Below are 25,363 nucleotides of genomic sequence, written 5' to 3' on the forward strand. Positions count from 1 at the left end.
ATCTAATGGAGCTATCACGCAATATCTCCAAGTGCTCAAGGGGAACCTGAGGATTTCCTGAGTGTGTGTGTGTGTGTGAGTGTATGACAGTGCACGTGGACTTTGATCAAACTCCTGTCATTCAATCACTCTCCCTCTGATCTCTGCCTGCCAGCTGTATTTAGGAGCCAAATCTGTGACCTGTCTGAGAGCTGTGAAGTACAGGAGGCGCTGACACGCGGAGGCAGAGCATAATGGATGTCAAACCTCAAGGGGCTGAGCAGATGCTAACCAGGAGACAGGAAGGACAAGGACAAGGACAATCTGAATCACATTCACCTTAATCACCAAGTGCAGTTTGATCTGGCAGAGTCGGTGTCACAATTCGGACACAGTTAAAACTAGATAGTAGAAACTAAAAACAGTTCACATACAGATTACCTATGGCTTTAGATAAAGTTTTTAATAATGAAAGAAAGAGCATCTGAAAAAAAATCATGATGAATTTTTTCATAGTCTGATCACTAACTAAAAGCATACATATCTTTGTGAAAGCTCATTTAATGTGTAAATGCAATTAATTCAGGTAACGAGCTCACAACTACAAACAAAAAGTCACTACAGAAAGAAGAACATGTATTTTATATGTAATAACCACTAACAGACCCTAGGAACCATCCACCCCGCCTCGTTTTTACTTTAAACTCAGAAAGTACAAAGCTTGACAGGTGTGGCAACAGTAACCAAGGGTAACAGGGTTAGCTGATTGTCTTGATCTACTTGCACACGACCTGCGAACTATGGTCTTTTTCACATCTGTTCTGTACTTACCTGTTATTTTGTTTCAGACTGAACTGAAAAGTCCAAAGGTGACAGCAGCCTATGTGTAGATGGACTGCTGAACCAAACATGCAATTACGAAGTTCCTCAAAGTTAATAATGTGAGACTGGAAGTGTTTTAGCCCTGGAACTGCACTTTATAGAAATGAAAAAAAAGAACTTAAGGCAGAGCTTAAAAAGGGTCCAGTTAAGTGGCTGATAGAGGAATAATACACAGGCACCATTTACATCTCGTCTGGAACTAACTATCAAGCAAATAGAGAAGGATATATAACCAGAGATATATAACAGTGCAGAATTCTGTTAGTGTCCATCACAGTTCATGAAGAATATTCCTCACAGGGTTTGTGACAGTGTTTATACAGAGAAGTCAGGAAGTGCTGCAATGTTTTGACTGCACATGACCCATGAGTGACACTGGGAGGGTGTACACCTAAAATAAGATCCAGTTCATATCAACATTATAAAAAAATTACTTTTTAAATTATTGAAAAATTGTTGCTGGATATACTTACCCTTTCCATGTGGTGTGTTGATCTACTTTTCACTATGCATTGTAATATATAGACCCTCATTTTCCTCATGTGAATATAATGCAGTTGTTATATAAATCATGTTGTGTGCAAACAAGTGTTAATTTAAGAAAGTGTTCCTTTGAAAAATGTCACTTTGTTGAATTGGAGGTCGGATAACCATTTCTTCTGAGTCGTGATCTGGGACACCAGTTACGTCCGTTGTAATTATCCGCTGCTTTATGAACTACCTGTGGGGTTCTAGCAGATGTCCAGGACTCCATGTTGGGTCATTCGATTAATTTTCAATCACCATGATTTCCAATCCCGTTCACCTGCCTTGCCCTCGCCATTATGCGACACGGCTGCAATCTAATTTTGTCCTATCGCACAGGAAGAGCATTAGGAGCCGCTTATATGTCGGTGTGCTCCATTGATTTTTATGAGTCGTGCAGGGATCATGGTTTGCGAGCCACTGGGTGGTGAACATGATCTGCGAGGGGCGTGCAATTCACTGAACATGATATGTGTGCTTGTGGGGTCAGCACATGCCACACACACAAATTTGACCATTAAAATACAGTAGAGGGCCTGAGTCATGGATGCAGCGACTGATGTACAATAAATGTCACTTCACAGAGCAGCGCGGCCAGAATTCCCACTGCTGCATGTTCATACTTCACTGGCTCGGTTCCAGTTATGCTGTCAACCACCGCTGACCATCACTGTAACCTTGCTAATGGGTTATCAGAGAGCCATAATGAAATATTCTCCGATGGATCTATGGGAATACATCCCATTTCCTCTCTGAACGCGCTACTCAGTCATTTATTCAGCCTCAGTGTGTCCCCACATGTACAGAAAGAAAGTTGAGAGCACATTCAGCTACCGTAGTGGAAATCAGTTTGTGTGTGTGTGTGTCTGTGTGTGTGTGTGTGTGTGTGTTATGGGTGATATTACATTGTGTCGGTCACTATCCATTCTGTGTTGACCTTCAATGTGTCTCACCTGTTTTCCTTGGTGCTTTACCTGGACTACTCTGAAAAAGGGCTTATCTACTGAATTTCCACTGCAGGCAAAGTTGGTAATTACTTTCCCTGGCGACCGTCATTTTACAGCAATCCATCATCATCTGCAGCTCTTTGGCCGCGTGCAACCCAGTGACAGTGACAGGCATTGCTAACTGGTTAGCTTCAGAAAAGGCAGCCAAAACACAAGCGCACGGTATGCAACTTGATTGAATTCCTCCAGAGAAAAATTACGGCTCGCCTTGCCGGAGTGCCCTGGCTCGCTCGCTTGCGCTCAATGTGTAGATCTGAATTGAAGGTGGCAAGTCTTAAAGTGCCCTGGAGCCGAGTTGGAAGGAGCACAGTTTGAGGTTTCAGGGATGGAATGAGGCGGGTACGTCGGAGGTGGCAGAAATGTTGGGGCGAGGGAGGAGGGGGAGAGAAAAATCTGGAGATGGAAGAAACAAATATTTGAAAGAAAGATTACCGTCACAGCTGCAGAGAGCCGAGATGTGGGAAAGACAGAGTAAACAAGCTCGGTCTCTGGGGTGGATGGGGGTGTTATGAGGGAGAGAGAGAATGTGAGCATGAAACAAAACCAAGAGATGGAGCGAGAACAGGCGGAGGCAGGGTAGAAGAGGAAGAAGAAGGGAAAGGAAAAAAATGGTGGTATGGAAGGAGGGCAGAAGGAGCACCAGAGTAAGAGGATGCAAAACAACAGGCAGTGACTTTTACAGAGAACAAAAGGAGGAGAAATGAGATAAAATGTAAATTCAAGCCGCCGTGGAAAAAGGAATAAAAGCAGAGAAGTGGAGATATGTGCACATATAAAGAATGTATAAATGTTTAGGTGTGAAGAACCATAAAGACGAAGCAGTAGCACAAGGCTCACTGTAATTATATTTAAAGGGCAATGTCTCTCAAAACAAATATTTTCTTTTAAATCAAGTGATGCTTAAAATAAATGGAACATTTAGGAATATTTTCACCAGTTTAACTCCAGTAATGTGTTTACATAGATGCTTTAGTTCATCATCAGTAAAACCACGGGTGATGCATTAGTTGCACCCAGGACTCATTTAACATTTTCATTGCTCCATCGATATATTTTATCGATTACAAACAAATTCCTATGAAATCTGTATCTCTGTCACTCACGCCGTAAAGGGAACATATATAAGAAACATATATTAGAATATATATATATATATATATATATATATGTATATGCACTAGTGGTTGTTTGTATTCACTCACAAAATAATGAGACCAGTTCCTTTGGGATTTGCTCTTCCCATTGAAATATGAATATACTTCCTCTGCATGAGGGATGATTAATCAGAAAAGGTCTATATTTGTATATGTGCAGATGATTGTGAGGTGATATATACGTGTGTATGTGTGTGTGTGTTTGGTCACATTTCCGGGCCCACAAACTCACATTTAGACTAAAGGACTGAAGCATCTGATGGTCGTGCATTAAAGCAACAATTTATAGCTTTGCTGGAACACAAACTAATAATATAAATTTGAGAATGGCATGTCTGTCATTACCACAGTGCCCCCTGGATGCCTGGATCTGTGTAACGTAACTCTGGTCAAACTCTAACAACCAGAGTCTGTGCTAGCAGCTAGCTATAAGAGTAAGAAACGGAAGAAGAGTAAATATCGGAGCATATTGTTGTTGACATTGTCATAACAGCTGCTTGTTTTCTATGTCTTGTGCTGTTCTGCTTGCCTGACCTTGCGCTGCGTAATACTTGTCTTATACCAATATTTGCGGATATAGTTTTTCAAAACATGGGTAAATCTGTTACCACCAAGTGCACTGATGTTTCCATGAATGCCAAACGGTGGCGGAGCTGAAAATAACTTATTGTATCCACTCCCATTACAGACAAAAGCCAGATGTTAGTTTTGTTAATGGATTTTCTGACCAGTGGAAAAGGGGATCAAGTGACGTTAAATCATTTAAATTTCAGAAGCCAGGTTAGCTGCAGGTTGGCCAAACAAGCCTGTCATATTCTATGTAAAATCTCTAACTTGCCAGTTGATATGGTTCTTTGGCCTCTGAGGTTTCTTCTCCATCAGCTTGTCAACAAATGCATGTGTGTACATCTTAGTGCATGGTCAGGCTCAGTGTATTTTACAACAGTGAAATAAGCGTCCCATCGTAGGGGGAACAAATCTAGAATTGTGTCAATTTAACATAAACTGCGCAAAAATGCAATTTGTGTTTGTGACTATCACCTGCTGATTAGACAGTGCATTTTTCATCTGCAGGAGGTACTGGGAGCTTTCAGTGGGATGGAAGAGGAGGATGAGGGCTGATGTGGATCTTCTCTTCAGGCAGGCGATGAATCATTACAGTGAAATCCACAGCATGTCCATGCCTTTCACCACTTTGATCACAGGAGATCCATAAACTCTCCGGCTGGCTCCGGCTAAATCTGAGCAAGTGTTTCCTAATCCTGCCCTGACAAGGAAATCTATTCTTCTTATCGAGATACAAACAGAACTAATGAGGACAATTTCTCCCTGGAATGGATAGAGATGTTGGATGGATGCTCCGAACTTCCCCCCTGAACATTGTACAGGCCTGGATCCACTGAAGTTATTGCTGCCAAAGGAGGTTCGACCAGTTATTAAATCCAAGGGTTTGCTTACTTTTTCCAACAGCGCAGTGAATGTTTAATGGCTCATGTTCAATAAAGACAGGAAAGATCATATTCTTTGTGTTGTCGGCTCGAGCAGGCTGTGTTTGTCAATGCTCAGACGAAGATCGGATCTCACTTTAACACCAATTATTGCAGAGAACCAGGTTATTGATTCACACACTTTTCTTGCCAGCTCTTGCCGCCATGTCAAGAAACGTCACAGCCATCAAATAGCTTCTTTCTTTCCTTTTGCACAATCTCAGCTTGTCTTTTACTGGCAATAGCTTTGTCACCTGCACTGATGTTTATCCTGGATGGAGTCAGGATGTGTCTTCAGCTGGAGGAGTAGCTATAAAAGTTGCAGTGCGATTTGAAATGAATAATGTATGTAGAGCATGCAGCGAATCCAAGTTTTCAGTTTACAAAAGAACACACCACCAATTGGACATAATTAGCAATTACTTTACATTATATTACAGTTTGTAAGGAATAAAAATGCATCACATGATGAAGCTCCTTGTTTCTGGATGAGCTTGTTGCAGGGGTCGTGTGTGTCCCAAGACTTTCACCTTTTCAAGCATGATGCTGCTATTATTCTATTAATTTCTCACTGTCAACAAGACCAAACCCAACAATGTGTGTCAGTAATGTCAATAACAGTGTTGACAGACTTTTTATTTGATTGGGCAGCTCAAAATTGTTTGAACAGGTTGTGATCCTCTGAGCCATTTCCAGCAGGGAAGTTTATTTCTGCTCTCCTCTGATTAGTGTGACTGAGATAGACAGGACAGTAGCAGTGATTACTGAAGACCATCAAAAAATATCATTTTAGTTTATTATAACTGGGTTCAAACTTTTACAACCTGCGTTAAGGAGATCCACATCAGGAACTTCTTTCCACTTTCTTCAACATTTTCCTTGATTACTCATTATTCACTGATCTGGGTGAACAATGCCTTTTTAGGGGACTAAGGAATTTAAATGTGGTTTCATAATTTATATTCAAATTATTATGAGTGAGCCCAGTGATTAAAAAAAAAGGTCTAATGTGTTTATCTAACATTATCCAAAAGGCAGTTGATTGTTTTGGAGAATTCCCCTGGTGTGAGACAAATAAAGGATTATCTTTTTCAAATTTTACCAACACAATACACAAATATTTAAACTCATATTTAACTATATAATTATATACAAATACAACTTTTATAATGGGGAGACTTCTGAACTCGGCCCAACAGGAGTAAACAGTGCATTTGTTAAAGGGCGTACTGTACCTGAGACAGTACGGCCATCAGTAATGTTACAACATGTGACACATTATAACAGTGAGGCTCATTACTGTGATTTTAAGTTTGTGCTCGTGGTTAAGATATTTTGGGATCAAAATTGTAAAAATGAGAAAATAAGAAAAAGCTATTTCCAGACTTTAAAAGCAGCTTTAAGATACATCATAAAATGTTTAAAGAGTTGAAGTATGCACTCTGATGGACTGCCAAAATGAGTTCTGTAGCGAAGTCTGACGTTTGAGTTGAAGACGAAGTTGAAGTACAAACTGAGGAGGAAGTGTGAGATACCTGGACTTGACTAACTTTGTTGTTGCCATTGCTAGAAGACATCCAGCACTTGAGCCAAGCTACAGGCCAGTCTTTGTAAACGAAAAACTAAAAAGTCAAATTCTCCAAAATCTAGTTTACAACTTAAAGACTGTTTTAGTAACATAGCACTTCTGCGAATGCCTTAACAAGTAGGTTACTGCAGTTTGTCTCTCTACATAAACCACAATGCTATGCAATTTATAGTAAAAAAAAAATTTGAAAAAATTTTTTCACTGTGTATCTTGTTGTATTTATTTCAAAATACAGCAAAGGTTAACTGTGCATTTTCACCATTGAAACAAACTTTTCAGATGCCCTCTTCTCATCCATCGTCAGCCCATATCTCTTTCAGCCTCAGCCCTACAGTGAAATGAACTGCCATGGTTAATTCTCAAACTGATCCCTCTCCTTTTGTCTCCACATTGGGAGGAAGCGAGCGTGAGTGAGGGGGTGAGGGGGAGGTGGGGCGAGAGAGGGAAAACGAGAGAGACAGAGCCACCCCAGACGGCTGAGTTAGCTGTGACAGAGAGTGATGCCCACTTCTCCTCCTTCTATCTCTGCCATCCTTTTCTTTCTTTATCATTTTTTAAACCCCGCTTCTTCCTCTTCTTCTGCTCCCAACACGGCACCGCTGTAAAACGACATATCACCCCCCTCTCCAGATGATGATTCATCGATCTCAATATCGCATCAGACGACTTGATGGGCATAGTAAAAAGAAATTAAATCTTAATTAAATTTTCATCTTTGACAAATTTGTCTCTGCGGAGCTGCCATATGCTCCTCTGGGTTCGGGGGGAAAACACTGAGGAGAAGGAGACTTTTGGATCGGGAATTGACTGAGTTTGAAAATTACACAGCACAAAGTGCATTTTTCTGTCAGGCTTGTGCAATTCTTTCTATTCTGGAGGGACAGCCTTGCATTCCTATAGATTTTTTGTAGAGTTATTAAATTATGGATTTGCCCCCCCCCCCAAAAGACAAAGTATAATAATGCAGTTTATACTAAGACTGTTTTCTCATCACTTGCAGAGGGAGTGTGTGTGTCCTAGTGTCATTACAAATGTATGTGTGAGCATGCAGGTCTGGATGAGCACCTGTGTGTGTGTGTGTCACCTTTTTTAATAATGTGCTGTCAACCTGAGCTCTGGGGATGGCCATTTCACTAACCCTCCCTAACTCTCATAACGCGGCTCCTCCGGGAGGGAGAATAAGTCATCAGCCGGTGGCCAAGAGTCCTCGAGCACCAGTAGCAAAAAATCACAGTGGATGCAATAAGGAGGCAGGGCATGATGAAACTGAAGGGGGGGGGGGTGAAGTAATGCATGGGCACTCAGAACTCATGGCCCTGCTGTGCATCACTCACCGGTTGTATGGCAAGAATGCTGGCCACTATAAAGCCTGTAATAATGTGGTGAGACACAACAAGACGACTCAGATGACCGAGTTGAATGTTTTTATGTTGAATGTGAACGATGTATATACCCACACACTTACTACATTACTACTTCGACTACTTCAACTACTTCAACGAGTGTTGCAAAGTCTATATGTGAGGCTACAGAGTTGGATCAATGCTTACACAGAACTACAAAAATACCAGATGTAGACACTACTGGGTGACACTGTGTCCTTGTTTGCTTCATTCAGCAGGACAGCTGTTGCTTTTTCTGCTTTTGAGAAAAGACAAAAAACCTTTACAAATGTTTAAAAAAAAACTCAGACCATAATACAGTATATTTATCATTTCCAATGGCTTAAAAAAAGGCAAGTTGATTAGTATATACCATAATCCAAAAAATCTGGCATCATGCAAAACACATTTTCCTTTTCTTATTTAAAATCTCTTTCAGGCTACATCCACGGTAATCTTTTTAAAATGTTTTAAAATGCATAACTTAGGTCTTCTTTACTCCTGACATTCACACTAAACCAGAGTTTTGGAAAAGCTTTTGTTGCCATTGTAGTTACAACACGGTGAAAATGACCACGTTCCAAGTCGAATATACATGTCGGGGCATCTGATCATTGAGCAGCTGTGGATCATAGAGGAAACTCTGTGTTTTCACGGTTTGTTTCTTCTGTTCTTCAACAAAGTCACTGACCGGCTGTTTCACGTGAACGCCTCTAATCTCACTGTGTAGCGGAGTGAGTGGGGTCGGAGCCCCGGGGCCTGTGTGTCTATGTGTGTGTGTCTGTAAACTTCAACTTGCTCCGGGCACACACACACACACACACACACACACACACACACACACACACACACACACACACACACACACACACACACACACACACACACACACACACACCCCTACTTCAAAGTTTTTTTTTCATGACAGAAATGATTTTGTGCTCATCCTTAAGACTTGTGCTCCTTGGTCAACTAATTTGTTTCATTTTATTTTTCCAGTTGGGTCTGAGTGCAGCCAGTGTGTTCTGCCTGGTATATTTTTTGCTTTCTTGAGCCTCTTTATCTTCTTCACTTGCATGGTCACCTCGTCACTCTGAAAGAAAACTCCACCTCAACCTCAACCCTGAGTCACATACAAGCTCTTTTTCACATAAACCAATCTCGAAGTGACACGTGCCTTTGAAACATTTAGCAGCCAATTACTTTTAAAGCTTAGCAATTAGGGCACCATGTGTTGATAGAGCTATTGACCCTGTTGTCATGGCAGTCCAGTGACCGTTGCAAGCAGAACTCTGGCAGTGAGGACATTTCCTCACCTTGAAAGGATTTGAGTTCGTTATTACGTCTGCGTGGTACCTTGTCGCCATGCTCAGAGAACAAGGTGCACAAGAGGGAGGAAAGGCGCAGACAGGAGGGATGTTCAAATACAAGAAGAGACGTGTCACTGTGTCTCAGTGTCTTCAAAGTGATGAGAAAAATGATCTCACTGGCTGAGAGTGAAGTTATTAAACACTACTGGAACTGATTTATATTCCACCTCACCCGGTTCTTTTGGTCATGTAACTACATTGCAGGCTCACTTAAAATAGGGCCCGCAATCTCACATCTTTCAATCAACAGTCCTTTCAATATTTACACGGACCTACTCAAACTTGGCACTTTCATGTAGTATTCATTACTACTCCTTCAGCATTCCTACTACTACTGTAGCTGGTATGATTAAAAACTGCTACACTGTCCATGATAGTTATTTTAATACAAGTTTTTACATTCTGAGTTTGTATAAATCAGGATTGAAATTGACATTACGGTCTAAAAGTCCCTTTCCCAGCTGAATGCGACTTAGAAAATCTTAAAATTGACATGGTGAAATGAAACCTTGATGCTGCACATACGCCCGGTCTTTTCAGTCAGTGCACTGACTTGACGTAGTGGATGTTTTGAGAAGGAGGTGACGATAATAACGAAGAGTGAAGTCAGACAAATGCACGCGCTGCTGCTGCTGCAGCTTCTGTTGACACAGGAGTCACAGAGGAAGACTCACAGATATAACAACGTACTGCACCAGCTATATGATGCTAATAAATTAGAGTAGTGGTTTTAAAACTTGATCTGCCTAAGGCACACTGAAGGGCAAGAAAGAATTGCAAGGCACACCTGTATTCCTATTCATGCAAAACCCTTGTTATCATCCATTTTTACCAGTTTCTCTCTTTTCTTAAGTTGTTCTCCTTCACACTGGCTGTCGATCAAGGTCTTCGATGTGTCTAACACTTATAATTCCCACAATCTGACAACTGCACTAACAGCGGGGTTTGTGTGTAGGGTTCTAATGATTTATTAGGGTAAAGAATTTACCTCTGTATTAAGAAATGAGTGCATAAAAATAACTGATATAATAAATTAAAAAAGTTACATTTACCAAATAGTTCACCTCCTCCCCTCCATCATCTCTGCTTCATATGTGTCAGTGTGTGAGCAAGTGGGGGCGGGACCAGCCCGAGGCCTGTGTGTGTGAGTGTAAACTCTGCGGAGGAGATGAGATGACTTGAACAAATACAGAGACACACCAGCTAAACGTTTGGTGCACTGGTGCAACAACGGAACATTTTTCGTCACACTTCACAGATTTAAATGGTCACACTCTGGAGCCCTGTAGTAGTATAGTAGTATTGCAATAATAATATTGTACGTTTCTCTTAAAATGGTGCTGCAGCCCAGAGCAATAGAGCAATTTGATCACATCAAGGTGCAAGAAAGTGTTAAAGGTACAGCATGTAGGCCAGTAGGAGTCTCTCCATTAAAACAATAACAAAAAACCTAGTTTGATGAAGTCGTGAAGCAGTGTGGGATCATGGGAATTGGTGTCTTCGCCACAATTTCTCTTCCCATAATCTTCTTGGTCCTCTTGTGCTTTACAGGGAGAGTTTTGGTGACCTCAAATGGCAATAAATAAACATGATCCAGTACTAGTGACCAATGCAAAGGAAAGGTGAAGGAAAAAACTGCCGAGTGGTTAAATGGCTAACTGTGTGTTTTGCCTTCATCATACCTTGTTTGGCCCGGAGTTTTTACAGCAACGGTACAGTGAAGCATCCCGGATTTCTCAGTTTGAAAATTGTTGGAATCATTTTGGATATAAGTTCACAGATCAACAGAGTATATCATAGGTCCAGTTGTTGTTATTTTATCTTTTAATAAAAACTTTCTTAATGCTTTTAGAAAATTCTGTGCAGTTTTGTCGTATATATTGACTCTGCCTTTAAGTGTATGCTTTCACTACAGGTGCTTATGAGCTTCCACCATTATTCCCTTTGCATATGCAGTTTTTCCATATTTCTCATGAATTGACCTGTAATAACATAAACCTGTCGGCTATATTACTTTCCTTCTTGTGTAGGATTTGGATACATAGGTTTCCACAGAACACAACTCAAATATAGAAAAGATGCTGATTAAGATTCAAGTGTGATCACTTCTATATGCAAGTGTCTTTGTCAAAGTCAAACATTCATAGAAAATCTTTATTTTTAATTTTGTCAGGATGTTGCATTTGTTTCTGTAGGACCCAAAGTATTCCAGTTAACCCATTCTTATAATAAGTCTGTTTGTGTGTGTGCATGTGTGTGTATAATTTTTGTTGCCTATTTAGGACCTTTTTCAGCATAAACACTGACCTTGTCAGGACTAGTAGACCTCATGGGGACCAAAGTTTGGTCCTAATGAGGCAAAACGCATTTGCTGAGGTCCTCGTTATATATTATTATATATTTTATTAGGGGTAACTTGAATGAATGCTGGTTCTGTTAAGGTTAGGGTGAGGCATGAATTGTTCATTGTTAAGGTTTGTGTGTGGTAAATTCCCATAACGTTAATCATGAATTTATAATTTAGGGTAAGGTAATGTCAGGTTTAGGTTAAGGTTAGGCAAGTGATGGTTATGTTTTAAGTTAAAGTAAGACTTTAATGTCCTCTGAAGTCATCTAGACACAATTGTGTATGTTTGTGTGTGTGTGTGCACTCACAGATATTAGCTGTGCCCTTAGGGATCGGCAGGTAGGAGCCAGCACTCCACGCTCGCCCCTGGTAATTCCTCTTGCAGCGACCACAGTCAGGCCCAGTGGTGTTGTGTTCACACTCGCAGCTCAACTTGTCTTTGTCATATACGCAGCTGATGGCATGAAGGTTGCACTTGCACCTGTCAAAGAGGGAGAGGGGCAGTCGGGAGGGGGGACAAGAAAGGGAGGAGTTAAAAGAGCACAAGCACACGAACATGAGTGAATTTTTCCAGCACGGAATGTAAAACAGACAGCTTTTTATTTTGTTGGACAATGCGGCTGAAGGGCAGCGCGTCCTTGAGCAGTGGAACACAGTCTGAACGGCTGGCTGCTTCTTTCACTTCAAGAGGAGCCAGTTCAAAAGGAGGCAGGCGATCGCAAGAGCAAGTCTGGCATCATTATTTTCTCCCTTTTTTTCTGCCTCCCCTCTCCACTCTGGAAGGTAGCTCAGTTTTAATTGTCCCACTGGAGAATGCATAATTGTGGTAAGGTCACAGTCAATGGCTGAAGGAAGATCGCAAGAGGGGGAGAGGGACAAAGAGGTGTAAGGGGAGGCTGAGAAAAATACAAGCCCGTCTTAAATTGTGGAAGTACTGGTAGAATGGAGGCATTGAGGCTTGTACCTCTGCAAGGCGAAGAACAGCTCTGTTTGCCAGAGGGCGGCAGGGAGCAACAGCACGTTCTCCAAGACAAATTAATATGAGATGAGAGCTCAGAAGCATATATTCAGTCTGGAAAAGAGGGGCTCCCTGAAGGTGCACTAAATCCTCACTCACATCCAGCTCACCAGATCCTTCATATAACAATAAACTCAGCAAGTTCATTTTTTGCTGTTGCCAGATGAGTATTAGGGGGGGAATCTATCTGTTAAATGAATTTATGATCCTCATGCTGCATAATGTACTCTGAGGAATACAGAGAACTTTGAGTTACTAGACCTGACTGAGTGTAATATATTTTTGTGAGGTAGACCCTTGGTAAAATGCATTTTTAGAAAGCTTAGTGGGTTTATAAACTGTTTAATATTAGATAAGGATTATAAGCAGAATGTCTTCTTATTTTTTTCGTCTATTGCTTTGCCTATTTCCTGATGTGCTGGTGTCAAACTACGATAATCTGGCTGAATTCAGTAATTGTTTGACATCTCATACCTATTTTACACCAATATTAGCAGCTATCCATGTTTTTTTAAACACCAGTAAACCCATTAAAGAAGGCACTTGATCCCGCTCCCATAGCCAGTAGAAGAGTTTCCCCTTTTTTTCCCCTAGTATGTACGACATTACGTTTTTTTTCCCAGGATGTAAAAAACAATAAGTACATAAATGTTCAGGGCTATTTACAACGAAACACACGGACGTTCAATGAATGTCATGAAGTCACGCTGGTGTCTAGACTGCCAAAATAAAGTAGAAAAAATGTCTACTGAGGAGTCATTTGACCTGAGACTGAATGCTGATTGTATCCATTCCCATTGCAGACAATATCCAGATGTAAGTGGGTTTTATGACCAGTGGAAATGTGGTGCCCACAGCATCAGCACCAGGTTGATTGATTCCCAAAGATAACCTTATTGTTGAGTCCCCCCTGAGTCATGATCCAACGCTGCTGCCAACTTCAACTTCAAAAAAGGCTGGAAATCTGCGTTCCAACAGGCATGACTCATCTCAGATAAATGACGCAGTGGCTGTTTGTTTATTTCAAGAAAAATGCCAAGAGGCAGACCAAATCTGAAAGTGCCCTTTTATTCAGCTCTTTTTTTAATCTTCTGAACTGGGAGCCAGGTGAAAGTCGTTCTTGAGGTGGATGGAGGGGGACAGAGGGGGACAGAGGGAGGGTGTTAGGGAGGGAGATGACAGAGATAGCCTGACACTGGTGTTTGCTACCATCTCAGTGAAAAACTCCGGTGACAGCTGGCCTCTTTCACTTTATTTACCCTGCTTCACCTCAGCTTAGCTTGATCCTCAATTTAATAAAATCATTAGCTTCTTGACCTTGATACTCAAAGTACTTAGCTGCTGTTTGCCCCAAATTCTAAAGCTGAGTGCTGACTGGGTTAGTTAGAGTCTGTTAGCTGGTTTGATTTTAGTTCCCGTTGCAGGTGAATAAAATACCTGGACTCTGAAAGCTCGGAGGTCATCAAATCTTTGACTCAAACCTTTGTCTCTCCTTGTTCTGCAAACTAAGTACAAAGTATTTAACATTCTTATGAGGCTTCATAATTTCTCCATACATATGCACTTGAACAAACATTTGTATGAACTACCTAAAATTGTAGAAATCTTTGAAATAAATAATTTCTTAATTTGGCCCATGTCCCATTAACTAACATGGAGGAGGAAGGATTTATGACCTATACCGCAGCCAACTAACAGGCAGCAATCTAGAGCTGTTATGTTGTTTATATTTATATACAGTCTATAGTGTGTACCTCACAAGTCACAACTAATCATTGAGTTGTTTTATGTCCAAGGAATTCTTCTTTGTTTTTTGCTGCACATTTCAGTTTCAGGTTGTAGCAACAGTAATTTGATAGTCAACAATAAATTCAAGTTAATTGAAATTCTAAATCAAGTTTTAGATACAAACTGATTTGGATTACATACCCTGGTGACAACCCTGTATTGCTGAGCAATGGGATTTCCTAAGCCACAATGATGAAGCTGTCGTAGCGGTACACAGTGCTGCTAATATTACTGCCAAGATATAATAATGTTCTCACACAAAAATCGAAACATGTAACAGTAATAATGATGATAACACTATAATAATAACACATTTTTCTGGATGCTCCCAGTGACTCAAGTGTGACTTTCTAAAGAAACTACATCAGCAATTATACTACCCTCCAGTCAACACTGAGACCTAGAGGGGCTGATCGAGTTAAAAGTGGTTTCAGTTGAACCCATGAGCGGCTCAAATCAAGACAAGATTAGAATCAAGTCCCACACGGCCCTGTTCCACAGACTTTCTATCTGGGTTATAAAGTCTGGCTTGTTAGTGTGTGTATGTGTGAAGGAGAAGCGGGTAGGGGATGTGGCTGTGAAATGACTTCACACGGAGCCCTTTGCGGTTTAACCTTCAGCTTCTTTTAACATCGCCAACATTTTAATCACCTTCCAGAAACGATAGCAGCGTCGACATAATGAGGGAGACCTCCAGTGAGCCCGCAGGGTCTCATGCCCACCAGCGCTGTTGTGCTGCCAATCAGCCGTGGAAATCAGGGGAGGCTCCCCGAGACCGAGCCAAGTAAACGTGTATTTAACAGCATCTTCATAGGAATTTTCCTCCAAGGTTTCCCATTCCGACTATGTTGCGCCTCTGTTTCCTGTGGGGCCTGCTTGGTGGGTTGTCTCCCTCTGACTTTCCATCAGTCTTTGTATCATTCTCCTCATATCTCTTTCCTCCATCCACCTTTTAGTCAGTCATTTTAAACTCTGCTCCAGTATCTCCGACTCATAAATATTCATGGGGGCTAAAGCATCTTTGTTTTTGTGTGGTGCTCTCAAAGTGATATTGCTCAAGGCATTATTGAGTGTGCCAGTCACTGCCTGTGAGCTAAACGTCCTGATATGTATTCATAAAATTACCCATGAGGCTATTAGCTTAAATTGCCAGAGTAGCAGAAAGCAAAAAAAGAAAAAGAAACCTTGACTGAAGTTCTGATTCTATTTTATCTGAGCAAAAGGAGCAAACATATTCTTCTACCTGACAAGAGTTTGAAGTTTTCCTTAAAGTGTGGGAGCCAGGCGATATTGTCATCGTAAATTTATTATTATTCTTTATCCTGGTGGAAATGCAAGCAGAGCGGTCCGCAGGGACTCGGCTTACCTGGAGCTCTGCGTCTATGACCTCTGCAGTAATGGGATTCTGATTGACGGGACATATTGTGCCTCACCACTGATGATGCCAGCAGAAGCAGATAAAAACAAGACAACTTAAAGCCTCGTGAAAACGCCCCTTTTCTTTAACATCAGGTCAACCATTATCGACGTGATTCCACTCAGCTTCCCGGCATCGCTCCATAGCTCATTGTGACGTCAAAGCTAAACATATCAGCTGCTAATTAATAGCAATTAGCTGCTATCCAAGCCTGAAACATCCCTGACGCACAAAGCTGCTGATCTCGACAAATTGAGCGGACTAAACTCAACATGGTCCTTAAGTGGGTTAACTAAGTGAAGCAATTAAATTTCAATCTTGCGCCCAGGTGTTTTCATACACAAGCCAATTGGGTCAAACACTTGGTTAATAACTGTTTTTTTTTAGCTTGTGTCTGCTGTAAATGAGCGACAACACACCAGGGGTTGAAAGGGGCGGGCGGAGAACATAAGGCTTAATTATATGTGAAGAAACAGAAACATAGGAGTGGGCTAGAAAAAGACCTTGAGGTGCGAGTGAGCATGTATGTGTGTGTGTGTGTGTGTGTATGTGTGAGAGCATGTATTTTTATTTGTGTGTGCGTACGCAGGTGATTTGCTGAATGGATAATAATTACACAACACCCGTAATTTTAAGTACAATATATTTGTCCCATCTGATCTCCCCAAACACACACTCATGTGTTCACGTTTACACACACAAACACACACAGTGTAACGATATGCACACCACTGGGTTCTTCCCCACTGACTTTCTTGCAGCTGCCATTTATATATTGGTTTAAAACAGATCGGCCTGTCTGCTAACGTGTTGCCTGCTAATTACCTCCTCCTCTACCTCTTTCCTCCTCGGCCGCAGTGCATTGTGGGGGAAGGAGTGAGATCTCAGCACAAGCCCTCCTGGGATGTACACTCCATTCCACCCCCCCCCCCCCCCCCCACAAAAAAAAAGTAATTATATCCTTCTTCCTCCATCCCTCCTTCTCCTGCTCTCACTACACAGCAGACACTTAGAGAAAAGTGGAGGCAGACTCTTGGTGTTAGTTTTCTCTTAACTGTCAGCTTTTGGTTCAGTTAGTTATCGTGAGGGAATAGTTTCAGTGAGACACTGCATGGAGAGATATTACAGACTTTACATATACAGTTTAATGTTAGAGGTCAGATATAGTACAGACCCCGCCTCCTTCAATGAGAGCAAAGAACACCTGAAGCACTCGTTGGTGAAGAAAGACCTAAAAGGATTAAGACACTGAGACTCAGCCATGATGATGTCGTACACCATTGCATTACTGAATAGGCTATATTCAGCAAGTACTTTTACTTTTAATACTTAAGGTATGTAGTAAAGTAAAGTAAAATTGTTTGAGTACTTCATACACATCTGTACATGCACACCCCTTACACAGGCTGTTCCTGAGTGTTAAGCATCCACGATAGAAGCCCCTCATGAATTAAAACTTTTACATGTTGGATCGGTAAGAAAGAGAAAAAGGAAGAAAACCACTGAGAAGAGTCGTGCTGTGTTTGTGCTGGATGTATTTTTCTATTTACATTTTGGAGCCACCAGTCCTCTCACCTTCAGTGACGTTTTTATTTATTCATACAGTTGGCAAACAGGATAGGAAGATGTTGCAGGAGATGATTCGAGGCCAGAATGGCAGCGCTGGCAAACAACAGCTTTCATCACAGTTTGTATAAAGATGCAACGTATATGAACAAATAACCACATGCAGAGTCTCTACAGCAGCTACAGTCGTGACTGTTAAGCTGGAAAAGGACATATTGGAAAAGTAGTCGATTAAAGCTCGGAGTAACAGTAGAAGTGAAATATGGCAGTTAGCTTAGCAACTGCAGCACTTCTAATTATTTGGATGATTGTTTTGTTGAGTTGATGAATGGGTCTTGTTTCTGTTGAGTTGGAAATATAATAAGATCTTAGTAATAGGTCACAACAATGAGTATGTATCTTTATCACACTGCCAACACACCACATGTTTCATCACCCCGCCAGTTCTGTTCATCTTTGGTTCCCTGCGCTGAGGTAAATGCGCTGCCTGCCAGCACCCATCCACCCAAGCCATCCATCTATCGAATCCTCAGCATTACTAATGTATGGAGTTGGACATGCTATCCAAGCAGGAGTCAATCAAGAGTTCTTTACTGCCTCTGACATGCCAAGCCAGTTCAATAGAATCGACAAGCAGGGCCTCGCTGATACCGCTCTTAGCGCAAGACTGCTGGTGACAGAGAAATGCACTGCGGAGGAGTAAGAGATTGAACTCCATGGTGGGCGAGGACGCTGCGGCGAGGCCAGGTGGAGAAGTGACAATAAGCGATCTTGTCATTTCATAAGTGACAACAATGATTGGAGTCCTTAAAGGAAGACGCTCCGTGGAGATCCTGCAGGATTGATCAGTTTGGGTCGGTAGCTCGTCTGCAGACTTAGAGAGGTTAGACTTTATTTGACCTCTTTGTGTGTGTGAGGGGGAGAGAGAGAGGGAGGGAGAGAGAAATGGCATGTGCACTGCAGTAGGATCAAACCTCTGCAATTTATGTACAAATAAGTGTCTGTTCTCTGTTGTTACTACCTTGTTGTTTTATTATTGTCCTTGCAGCAATAAAAGAGTATCATGTTGAAAATTTACATGAGGAAAAAGACGTTTCCCACAGAATTAATTAAATCAATGGCGGGGTGCACGTACACGTGCATGAAGGTCACTATCACCCGCAAACAAATCTTAGTGACAGGTAAACAGACTAAAAGGGAAATACGGGTCCTCAAATGAGAGGAGAAACTGGATTGAAAACTATGAGGTCTGACTGTCTGTGTGGACGGTAAAATATTATGGACCAATAAGCAGCAGTGCGGCAGTGTGAGCACGTCCAGGACAAATAGCGCTGCACCCACCTAGCTCGATATCTCTTATGTTATAATGAGACGTGTAGAAATGTCTCCTTCATTATAAAACAGTGGTGGGACAAATTAGAATATGTCACAGTCTAGATAAATGGTGGAAACACTGAAGGAACAAAACAGTAGATTCTGGTGTCACTGGTGTAAAACAAACAGTGTCAGGGACAACCAGGAGATTTATTCAGAAGGAAATGAGGAAAACAATAAAAGTCACTACATTCCAAATGTCTTCGGTCACCTTGGTGCTTCTTGCTACTGTCACTTTGACAATGCTCTCCTCTGTTACTTAATCCCACAATCTGGTGCAGAGATTTCCCATGACTACATTCTCTAAGGGCCAGGATCTGAAACCAGGGACCCAAAGAGCAGGTGTAATTACAGAAACTTTTGGCAGTTTCCCAGCTAGAGCAGGGGTTAACTCTTAGTGCATTTAGCATCTACTTTCCCTCTAAATCTGCAGCTGAGGGTTATCACGGTGGTTACAGTGTTCACTGTTGGGTTGAAAGCATAAAGACCACAGAGGCCAATGTTTCAGCTGAAGCAAATGAGGGGCTGCGGGCCTCCGGTGATTAATGAGAAGGCATGAGATTTTAAGAAGGAGGGCATGCAGGTGTGTGTGTGTGTGTGTTTGTGTGCGTGAGAGAGAGAGAGAGACAGAGAGAGGTTGAGTTTTACAGAAAAGAACTGTAGATACAGAGCAGATACAGACTCAGTGACCACAGTCTACCCATAGAGGAAGAACAACACAACAAGTCCTGGCCACCAACAGAGGAAAGAGTCTGTGTTCACTGCATGACAGCTGAGGTAGAGACAGAGACATAGGTTGTCTTAAAATGTGACAAACATAATAATATCAGAGAGGAAAACTTTCAGAAACATGATTTGTTACTCCTGATCTTCACAAAGCTGGATGATGATACATCTATGAGGAGATGTGGAAAAGATATAGCAGCAGAATGTGAAACTGGATGTCACAACCAGATGGACACTCATGACCTAATGCATTTTATATCCCCTTACCTAACCTTAACCATCAAAACTAAATGCCTAACCAAAACCCCTAGCCTAACCCTAACCTAAATCTAAGCGTAAACCTAAATCTATCCGTGAAGCTTAGCAATATTGTTCAACTGACATTTACACCACTAATGCATACTGAACTAAAGTAAAAAAAGCACCGAAAGAAAGAGTGAGAGAAAGAGACAGAAGTAACGAAGAAGGAAACATACAGAGAGATAAGGAAGGAGAGCGAGAGAGATAAGAAAAAGGTCGTTCTTATCAGTGTTTCAGTACCAACTACTGTCACACAGACACTGCACACACACACACACACACACATATATATAATACACAATATCATGTATTATACATTTATAAATTTTATATATTAAGTGACATAAAAAACATACTGCTGAAATTTAAAAAAAGACACAAACAGTGAACTTTGAGAAAGATATCTGTTCAGCAACACAAAACAACAGAAGCCAAACACAAACAAGGCATCTATAATAAAAAAGTGACAATGCAGCCGTTTTTCAGACTCCACTGAGTGAGATAGCGTTTTTCTACATTTAATTTGGAGTCACATCAAATCTTTGAGCTGAGAAAATGACGGAGAGGTTGCACAGCTATATAGAATTGCATATTAGGGTTAAAAGAGATGTTCCAATTTAAAACTGCAGAATATATGAGGTTGGAATGAACCATTTATACAAATGGTCCCTAAAACTGATCTGTCACTGCAGAATGGTCACTGCAACACAGGAATTATATTTGAATTGTATTTGGCTATTGCCTTCTCCCTTATCAAGGCTTTTTACAAGCAGCTATATTACAATGAACTAAGAGATGGAAACAAACAATCTTTCTAGAAAGTAAAAGTTATGTGTGTAGAGGGCACCTAAACCCTTTGAAAACGGATGTCCTGCAGACCCTGGGAGATTGTTGTTTGCTTTTTAAAAAATTTAAATATGTAATAGCTAAAATATTACGAGAAAGCTACGGCATCTTTTTCGCCTCGTTACACAGTGCGATGCAACATTTGGTAACATCAGGTGTTGGTGGCATTTCTTTTGTTTGCATGATTGAGTTGAAATCAATCTAAAATAAAAACGAGAATAGATCATTCATTCTTTTGGAAGAAGGTAGCCAAGGCCTCTTCTACCATATAATGTTGTTCATGTATGATAACGTGATTCATTTCTGTTGAGTGGGATTGAAAAAGTGTTGAAAGAGTGGTTGGAGAGGAGCAGAGAAATAGTATAAAGAGTATTAAGATATATTTTGTTCATTTTTCGATATTTAGAAACGTTTTGAATTAGTTGTACGTGTTTACTTAGCAAAATAAATCTCAAATTTTGGATTTATAACACAATTTTAGTAATTTCATCATTTATTATTGTATATTTATTCATACAACCTTCTAGCTTATGTTGCATAGAGAGCAGTGATATGAGCATCTGAAGATGCCACAAATATACATATGTGCACCGGCAGACCATTTCTATAGCAGAGATGTAATGGATAAGGGAGCTGTCCATTCAGCACCACACAACCACAACACAAGCCACAAGACCCACTGAGCATTAACAGCAGTCTGGTCTGTTTTTCTACAGCACAGACATTAAGTCTATACCCATATTTATGAAGTAAAAAACCCACAAAGATTTCCATATTCATTGTTTGTAAATCCCTGACCTCTTAGCTGAGTGCTGACAGCAGTGTTTAAGCAATGTTTAAGTAATCAGTGGCTCATTAGAGCTTAATGGGTCAGTGATAACACAGCAGACATAAAGGAGGGCAGCTTCTGGATGCTGAGAAGTGAGATATATATATATATCACAATGTACATTGTATATAACAATGTGCACAAATACAGCAGCCTTAACATGCATAAAGAACACATAGGAAGGTTCAGTTAAATCTCCTCTGTACGACCTTCCTTCTTGCTCTAAGGTGTATGATTCAAATTCCAAAATAATTTCAACTTGAGGACTTTTTCTTTTCAAACATGAACGATACACAAGTTAAAGTTAACAGCCTTAAAATGTACATCCTATCAAACACAACTTCTTCAACAATTTATGGCTGTTTTGACCTTTAAATGTTTGTCAAGTCAAATGGATTCAACGGTTGTATTTGCTCTTATTTGATGAAACTGACAGCCTTCAGTACAATAAGTCATCAGTTCTATGGCCTTGAAGAACTGTAATAAACACAGACCAATCATTTAATTTGGACAGACTGAAATGATTGGTCTGCGTACCTCTCAGTAACCAACCTGTCTGCCTGCACACTGCCCTGTTACTGTGTGTGACCAGAGTTTTCACAAGCCAGGAGACATACAGCACTGAAGCAGGGTGAGTTAGCGAGTGAGGCACAAAGAAGTCAGCTTCTAGCAGTTGTCAGGCAGAGCACGTTCATGTGTTCTGGGGGTGTTGCTTTGACAAAGAGGTCGATGGTAGGGGCTGGGATGTATCAGTTGCATATTTTCAAAGTATGGCCTGCTCGTTCCAGGATTACCAACCCTAGCTTTACATAGTATACATGCACAAGGGACCTGCAGGACATGAAAGAGGCCTGTAGAAGTCAGAGTTCAGAAGGCTGTAGCCACTGTGTGTGTAACTGGTAAATGACACAATGTGGGAAGTGGAACAGCTGGAAGTAGAGAAAAGAAAAACATTTCACTTTATACCAGTTTCCTGCCACCACTTACTGATTAATGTCACATTTTATTATCAAGACATTGTCATTGTTGGCAGCAATAACCACTGGTGTCAGGTAGTGAATGGACCAGATGTGACTGATATAACTTATAGTAGCTCAGAGTTCAGCTCTTAAACACTGTCAGTACGCTCACGTCCACTCAGTCAGTAAGCTCGGTGCTGGAGAAGCAGCGGGGGAGCAGATGTACACGGCCATTGCTGCTGATTTGTGGTCAGCTTAGAGAGTCAAACTCTGCCCAGACCCACTAATCACCATCAGCCTACATCATAATCACCATCATCTCAGCCATCGCCCCCATATCACCACTGAGTCATTGTGCTCCAGTAAGTCACATTACCTGCTAAAGGAGCAAAGATCTGGAAAATTCAATACAGCACTTTTTCTTTGTTTGATTGTTATTCTTCTCCTCTTTTGTTGGTCGCAGCTCTATTGTACACTCCTGTTCTGCTTGAAGGCTAAAGCACCATCCGATGGCCACGCATAATGAGCGCCTGCATTCATTGGCCTCCGCAAAAGATAACTCAGTTAGAATCGATTTTCATGACTCAATGATCCCATTATCAAGCAGTTTTTATTCATCACTCCCTGTCGTCTTCAGAATCAAATATCTCGCTTGGGGAGGTTCAGGACCTTACCACGTCAGTCCTGTCGATGTGTGTGTGTGTGTGTGTGTGTGTGTGTGTGTGTGTGTGTGTGTGTGTGTGTGTTTACAGACCAAATGATGTTAGAGTGCCAATTCACGTTGTATCAAATTTTCTCTACCTGAGAGTGAATCTGGGTGAAAGAGTAACAAAGCAAAGGAGAGGGTGTGCGAGGGTAACACAACTTTAGCCCTTTTTCTACTGGTTAAAAAACCCACTAACACTTACTGACATCTGGCTTTTGTCTGCAAAGGGAATAGATACATTCAGCATTCACTCTAAGGTCAAATGACTGCAGTGGACCGCCGGCTCGGTCTCCCAACAGCAGTGATGGAAACATCTGAGTGAACAAATTTCTTTTTCTCTAATTTGGCAGTCTAGACGCTTATGCTGCACCTTCTGAAACACAGCGTTATAACACACATTGAAAACATTGAACTTAGATATACATACATTTTTTTTGTGTAGGGTGTGGCTCAAGGAAGAACCCATTAAACATCATTATTATTATTTTATCGGCTGTGGATCAGGAGGCAGTTCCAGGAGTTTTCTTTAACATTGCAATCAGGCATGTGTTTAGCAGACTAATATTTATCAGTGTGTGCATTGGTTGGTGCAGATCCAAGTAAAATCAGAATCTAGTGAATTTAAATGTGGTTTTACTAAGGAACTGTTCATGGAGGGTTTTTTGACACTGGTAACAATCTCTAACTCTCTCTCTCTCTCTCACACACCCACACCTACACCCACCCAGACAGACATTCACAGCAATAATGAAATTAATTAGAGTTAAACTTGTTAATGTTATCACAAACCTGGTCCTCTCTTACTGAGACAAGTCAAAATGTCTGCTGTGAAAAAGACCTGCACTGATAATTATCTATCCATAAATCTGCAAAAAGATTCTCATCATATCACTTTGTGATGTGTTTATTTTCCACCTGCAGATTTGTTTTCTATTTAAGCCCCTGGCCTCCAATTCATCTCTGTATTTATTACACATTGAATCATATCTCAATTAAATCTGAATAAATACACTGGTTTCATTTGATACACAGGCTGCCTTTTAAAATCAAATGATTCCACTGACAGTTCCAGATAAATTGCAGCAGGATATAATATAGTGTTTGAACGCACTCTAAGGTCTGCTGCACACTAGAGGATTTTCAACTCTTGACCAATTTAAAAAACGTGGGAGACAAGAGACATAATGACAGATTTAACAAAATTTGAATCTTATAACCTTCAGAATGCAAAGACTGGGATCTGAGATCAGGGAGGCTAAAGGCGCAAATTGTGTCTAAAATCAGACTGATTATTTTCTAGAGTGCAGCAACCTTTACAGGAGAGAGTTGTTTTTTTTCCTGATACCACTAACTATATATGCAAGTGTTGTCCCCCCCCACACTCACTGATAGATACCAAGTCTTCAGAGAGGTGGGGGGGGCTGTAAGTGAAGGAGAGGTCAAAGAGGGGATTCGTCACCAGACCCTGACAGAAGGGCCCATTATGCGGCCGACAAGACGGGGGTGGGGGAGTTGGAAAAGGCTCCTCCATTAATGAAATGGGTCACCACATGAATGTTGAATGTGCTCCGTCGACAGTAAGAAAGAGACAAATGCCTCAGATATGGACCATCTCTGTGTCTGAGACCCCTTTTCTACACAATAGAGGAATCCTGCCCCTCCTAACCTGGACACAAAAAGGCTTTGAGAGAAATCAGCTTGCGTGACGGCTAAGTGGAACTACAGACGGTTGTGATTTTGAGAGAACTCTGTGGTAAACGTTTGACTTATCTTTGATTGGGATTGATATAAGATGAGACCTACCTGCCTGCGTGCATGAGTGTGGGGCTGGGGGTGTATCTGAAGTCCACACATACATTATATGCACAAGTATACCCAGACACAAATACAAGACTGTGGATATTCTGCATATGTTGCCACTGATTCCATGTGACGAACTCCCCCTTGTGTTCTTCACCTCCTCCTTTTCCTCCCTCATGTTCTCCCACAGGTGAATGTGATGACAGTAATAATGCAGAGGGGGATTAAAGGAGGCTGGAGTGGAAGCCTCTCTCTCCACCAGTTCAGGGGGTAGTCAGGGGGAGGTATCTGGGTCTGATGGCCTTTTTCAGCC

The 25,363-nt window shown here is 41.2% G+C and overlaps 1 protein-coding gene across 7 annotated transcripts in view; it reads right to left on the reverse strand.

The window, feature by feature from the left end:
* The window catches only part of ntng1a (netrin g1a), a 249,908-nt gene that overhangs the window by 18,568 nt on the left and 205,977 nt on the right, over positions 1-25,363 (reverse strand). For all 7 annotated transcript variants that reach the window (XM_069512898.1, XM_069512897.1, XM_069512896.1 and 4 more), the window contains one exon: positions 12,030-12,202. In XM_069512898.1, coding sequence (XP_069368999.1) covers positions 12,030-12,202 — 173 coding nt within the window. The remainder of the gene's footprint in view (positions 1-12,029; positions 12,203-25,363) is intronic.

This window comes from Paralichthys olivaceus, chromosome 17, assembly GCF_024713975.1.
Source record: "Paralichthys olivaceus isolate ysfri-2021 chromosome 17, ASM2471397v2, whole genome shotgun sequence".
NCBI lineage: Eukaryota > Metazoa > Chordata > Actinopteri > Pleuronectiformes > Paralichthyidae > Paralichthys > Paralichthys olivaceus.